Consider the following 6,000-nt stretch of genomic DNA (forward strand, 5'->3'; position numbering starts at 1 on the left):
TCCATATTGAGATGACATTACATTCTCTTGGCTACCTAGCTTTCAGTGTTTCATGTTCTAGATATCCCTTCTGGTTTATATTGTCCAAAAGTGGCAAGGACTTCAGAATTCAAGTGATTTAGTTCAGTGCTAGAGATAAAATTTTTGGAAAGTGTCTTTCTATCAAAGACATTTTCTGGCTTGTGCATGACATTTATTTCCTTTTAAAAAGCATGTTTCTGATCTTTGAATTTGATATTTATTTGTGGAGGGCTAACTTCTGCTTCAGCCAGAGTGTTTAGAACATACTAGTTTTTCCATTTTTAATTTTTGCCATTTCTTTAATAATGAAATGGTTTCCTGGTGGTTAGAGATATTATACTGGCAGGCTTAAATGGACTTGCCACCAAAATAAGTTCAGCTGTAGAAGGATCCCATCTTGATATTTTGTCATAATACCTCACTTTTGATTTGGGAGTATAACCTCTGGAGGGAAGAGGTCAATTTTGTCTGCCCTATCCATTTAGTTTTGTCTTTTGCTCTGAGGGTGCCACTTAGTTCTGGTTGTGACAATGGCTCCTCTGATGTGGACACCTGCCTGCCAGGCAGTAGGCTGAGATAACTAATTCATTTCACACCAGCCACTCAGCAGCTGTTACATTACAATGTCTTTCAGTCATTACTGGCAAAGGCAGGATTTGAACCAGTAGACTAAAAGTATTCTTGTATTCCAGAAACCAGTGAAGGCCAGCAGCTGTGCAAACCTCTCACATGCACATCTCCCAGTGTATCTACCTCCTTGCCTGTGAAGTTTGTGGGTTTCCTGCCATAAGGCTTCCCCAATACACATCCACATCATGGATTAGTTAACCACATTTCTTACAAGTAACAGATTATTTGAAAATCTGAATTTATCTAAAAATGAGATGTGTTTTAAGATATCTTACAGTGGGCATCCTGTGGAAGCAACAGAAATTGCTTAATGTTCTTGGAGAAAACACGCAGTTCCTGCTGTCTGCAGGAACTACTGCAGTGAGCCTTTCAGTGCCTGTGGTCCAAATCTCATTCTCTTGATAGTTCACCTTGTTATTTTAGATTATTGAACATCTACCTGGATCTTCACTTAAGTCTTCATTGGTGAATCCTTTGCTATTTCAGATCTGTGCTACACTGGAGCAAATAATACTTGTCACAGGAGTAGAGGTTGTGTCCCACTGTACATGGTTTTCTCTTACACTCTGAATTCCTTTTCTTTTGTTTGTGGTCCCAATGATTTGGATCTGAAGATAGAAAGGTATGAGGTAGGATAAAGTATGAGAGGATGGGAAGGTAGCAGAAAGTGAAGCATCTGTATTTACCTGCAGTAATATTTTATTCAAGTATCACTTCATATGAAGTAGTTTTCTGACACTTTTTCCAGGACAGAATATGGTCTGAATGATGACCATTATAGCTTGAAACAGCTATGTGGTTGAGGAAATAATTTTGAAAACTGCTCTTGCTGTCCCGTCTACTTCAAAAGAGTGTTTGGGGCAGTGTTGAGCAGTCCCCATCACAGAACTGTCACACTCAGTTGGTGTGATTGACCAGGTCCTGATGAGGAAAATTATCCTGGAGCCATAGTGACCCCCTAACCCTCCAAAGGGGTCGGGAGAGGGTGCAGTGGTTGGAGAGCGAGAGACCTGCTCTGCCACTGCCTGCAACACTTCAGTCTCTGTAGCTGAGTCAAAGTGCTCACTTCTTTGTTTGTTTTCCCTTTTGAATGGCAAAAGAAATGTCACCTGTTTTCTTGTAGCTCTCTGTTAATGTGCAGGGAACTGTTGTCATGATTCTTGGTATCTGAATTCCTTAAAAGCTGTTTTATGTAGCAGGCAGCTAAAGTTAGCTGAGCATTGGCTGAGGTGAGATGAGCCTGGTTTTCTCTGCCTTGCTTCCACAGGTATAGCGCCCTTCAGTGAAAAAGTTAAAGGAGCAATGTAATGGTTAAACATCTGCTTGTTTGTTTTTTGAAGAACATGGCTGCTCCTTTCCACATTACTGACACCTGAGATTATTAAAATTGAAAGAGTCATCAGTGGTCCAGTTTTTTTGTGCTAATGTGATGTCTTATTGCTCAATATATCTTTATTTGGACAGGGAAAATAAACTAGTTAATTTGTTTCATTTTATAGTTTTAATTCAGCTTCACCTTTAAATTACAGTACAATCAGCTCTGCCTATTCTCTGAGGCATGTTTATTTTTTTGTGGGAAAAGACAGAGCTTCTGAAGAAGCCTGAAAAAAGACAGACTTTTTGTTTTTAGAACTCTGTTTTCACAAAGCCTTGGTTTTTGCAAAACCTTCGTTATAAATGAAATTGACCCAACAGTGGCCCTTTAAGAGACATGTTGGCAGTTAATCTGTTCTGGTTTACAGCATGTACATTGCTTTAAGAATGACTGGAATTCAAGGGGGAGGGAGAAGGGAAGCTTTGACCTCCATGTGCACATGTGCTGCTGCCAGCATCCCCTTGCTCGTCTCTGTGATTAAATGGATAAATCAAAGAACACCAGCTTCTTTTCTGTTCTCTCTGCAGTGAGGCTCTCTTTTTATTTATTAGTAGCCAGCATGGCTGAAATACTTCCAAGTGCAAGAGGGAAGGTTTCTACCAGTTATTTTGGTGTGGGAGTTGGTAGCCAGCCCAGTTGTTGGAGTTCTTAATTATACTGCTTTCCTTTTCCCCAGATCTGAATGCATCAATAAGTTTGCCTCTGTCTTTGGGACCATGCCTCTCAAAGTGGTGGAGCATCGTGCTGACCCCGTCCTGTACAAAGATGACTTTCCTGAGAAACTGAAGAGCTTTCCCAATATCGGCAGCTTGTAAAGAGTGAGACAAACCTCCATGAGGAAAACAACAGCTGAAAAGGTGCTATGAGGAATATAAAGCCCTGAAGACAAAACTTGCTAGCGAGTGGGTTTGCATCTGAGAGAGATGAGAATTAATGTTTTTGTCTTCCTTTTACACAAAGTTGTATTTGAAATCTGGACAACTGCTTCTCTGTTGCTCACAGAGAGTTGAATCTATTTGTGGGTTCTCCAAAAAATGTCAAACACACACTTTTGTCCAGAGGAGGCTATGCATCTGGAAGAATAAAACAGAATCTTGCTCTTTGTGGTCTGACTGGCATGACTGACCTCTTCTATCAAATGTGCTGCAGGCTCTCTGGTTAGTGAGCATCCATCCATTCAAAGCAACTGTCTGCCATGTAGAGCTGTTCTCTTTTGGGAGGAGTTTATTTCCTGTGTGGCTGGTGGGCCTCTGTCTTTTGAGCTTTAACTGTTGTCTTAAGTAACTGTAACAAATATTTTCTTCTGTAATATGAGACAAATGTTTATTTTTTTACAATATCACAAACAAAAATCTGTTTGTTTTCACCTAGTTTAAAGAACAAAGCAATTTGTATTACTTAAATTATTTTGATGGAGATGAAGACACAGCAGCCGGGATGATAATCTCCTTCAAAGCAGAGACCTGCAGGACTGAACTGCAATTGCTGCACTTCCTGTGTAAATCTCAGGTTTTCTGCTGCCCTCGTGCAAAAGACTCTGACTCTATCAGAAATAGTTGTATTACAAAGAAAATTATTTGTCTTTAGTCTTCTTATATTTTTATCTGCATTATAAAACCAGCAATCAGGTTACACTTTTACTTTGTAGCCATCCATAGGGAAATAAGTTTTTCATGTCTGAAACCTCTTTAGCAAGCAGTGTACTAATTTGTAAAACACCTTCTATATTTGCAGAAATTCCCAGTTCCAGCTTCAATGTACAGGCACATGTGTATGTGTAAGACACTCTTAACGCACACTTACAAACTCCTGTAGGTTACCATTGTTGGAAAAACTACTGTGTCTTTGGTTGTAATTTAAGGAACCCATTGCCACCAGGCTGAAAAATACAGCTTAGGAAGTCTTTTGGAGAAGATTTACATTTCTTAGGAACATTTGAATTGTTTCTCCATACTGAAATGAACCTGAATGAGAAAACAAAATGCAACAAAATTAGAAATAAAGTTGCTTGGACTATTACTCTTGCCCTTCAGTCTTAAGGAGGGTCCTAAGTTGGGCTGAGAAAGCAATCTCTTTTCTAGCTCCACTGATAAAATGCTTGCTACTAGATAAGTGTGATTTCACTGTCTTTTGAAACCTCTGTTGCTGCTGGTTACAGACACATCCTACTTGATGGGCTGTTTTTCTGTTACAGTGCAAGCAACCTTATTCCTCAGATTTGCCAAACCCCAAACAATAGGACAAGTGTTAGACATCATGGTTCACCCCCTCTCCTAAACTGGATACGCAGCAATGACAGAAACCAAATGAAAGTCAGGCTAGAAACAGGAAACATCTGCTCCTATTTGTCTCACCCCCGCTAAGTCTTATCTTATTGCCCAGTGCAGTGGATGTGCTGTGAATAAAAATCATATTGGATCAATAGCTTTGTGGGTATGCTTCACTTCATAACCTCCCTGGGATGTGCCTGTAAACTGTATCATCTGACTCTCTGGGAGTGTTTAATTACTAGTAAATGTTTTTTGCTGCACTCTTTGTTTCATTTGTGAGTTGCTATGGGAGCTAAAAGGATAGCTGTTGCAGTGACAACTGCTGTCTGCACAGTGGCTATCACAAGAGAGAGGAAGGTTTGTTACTCATTATATCTCCTTTGCAGCCTTTCAGGTTTATTAACATGAACCTTCTTTTTGAATCTTCCTGTTGATTTATGTGCTGGTGCTTGAGCGTCAGGAGATACCAGCATATTTCCCTTGAGAAGTTTGCTTTAAAAGGGTACCTGTAACAGTGCAGTAGTGAGTTTTAGCTGTCCTTTTGGAGCTGATCTCAGCTTGGCAGGCCTTAGCAGCTTAAATGAGTTATAACACCTTCTTTACAAAGTTGTGAAGCTTCTGTGATTTTTTGATTCTTTCTCAGTAAGCCAGTAAAAGGTTCGTTTTGCACAGAGTCTTAAAAGACACTGAGGATTTGAAACATTTGGTTGAATATTTTTAGATGTAGACAGTCAAACCAGTCCTGCTAAGCTGAGGTATAATCTCCAGTCAGTAAAAAGGTAACATGTCCCTGTGTCTGCATCCAGGAGCATCTGAGTAGTTTCCCCTTGCACAAAATGTCCAGTGACCCCTAACAATAATGTTTTATCCTTTGGCCTTTTACAGTTGCTTTTATAGGGCTAGCTCATTTACAACCCCATTTGTCTCTGTTTAATGCCATGGAGAAAATTGGGCAATTGACCATAAAGAAAAATTGTAAAATTGCCTTCTTACTTGCTCTCTGCATTTATTATTGTGATGTTCTTGGTGCAGATTCTGTAAAGGTAAGATTTAATTGTATGTCTGATTTACAGCAGAGGTTTTGTCAATCTTTAAATTAAGATAATTTTTAACTTTTCATTGTATATATGATGACCAAAAAAGCTTGATAATTGTATATTAAAAATTAAATCACATGAGTGTTTATTGTATTTCACTTCTGGAATGGCACAAGGAAACATGAATTAATTCAGAAGGGAGAATTTCAGTGACAAGCTCTTTTACAACATAAATCTATGTTAAACTTGAATATCCACAATGCATTTTAGAAAGGTCTGTCAATATTTTGTCTTTTCCGTAACTGCAGTTTGATGGTTGTCTTGAAAATAGAAGTTTGGTCTGCATCCCAGTCACCTTTTGGGGAGAATAGTTGTTACTCTAATTTTCTGCCAAGATTTGACAATAGCATTTATCTTGGAGAAATATAGAACAGGTTTGTTTTTTGTTTTTTTTTTATTCTTGCAAAGAAATACAGCAGATGTTAAATAACTGTGCCTTTGAGAAGAGATCTTTGGCTGAGTCACTGAGATTGTGGAATCCAATGTGGTGGCAGCTTTTTGTTTCCAGAAGCCTTGTGGATCATGCTGCAAAAGGGTAGTGTGTGCATGGCATACCTTGCTCCTTGTGCATAGCAAGGGGGAATGTGCTGCAGGGGCTGCTCTGCCA

The 6,000-nt window shown here is 39.2% G+C and overlaps 1 protein-coding gene across 2 annotated transcripts in view; it reads left to right on the forward strand.

Annotated features, from left to right (window-relative positions):
- EXT2 (exostosin glycosyltransferase 2) overlaps window positions 1–5,471 on the forward strand; it is a 72,836-nt gene extending 67,365 nt beyond the window's left edge. For both annotated transcript variants that reach the window (XM_066552138.1, XM_066552139.1), the window contains exon 14: window positions 2,703–5,471. In XM_066552138.1, the coding sequence (XP_066408235.1) occupies window positions 2,703–2,841 (139 nt within the window). In that variant the 3' untranslated portion in view covers window positions 2,842–5,471. The remainder of the gene's footprint in view (window positions 1–2,702) is intronic.
- The last annotated feature ends 529 nt before the right edge of the window (window positions 5,472–6,000 follow it).

Source organism: Molothrus aeneus, chromosome 6 (assembly GCF_037042795.1).
Source record: "Molothrus aeneus isolate 106 chromosome 6, BPBGC_Maene_1.0, whole genome shotgun sequence".
NCBI lineage: Eukaryota > Metazoa > Chordata > Aves > Passeriformes > Icteridae > Molothrus > Molothrus aeneus.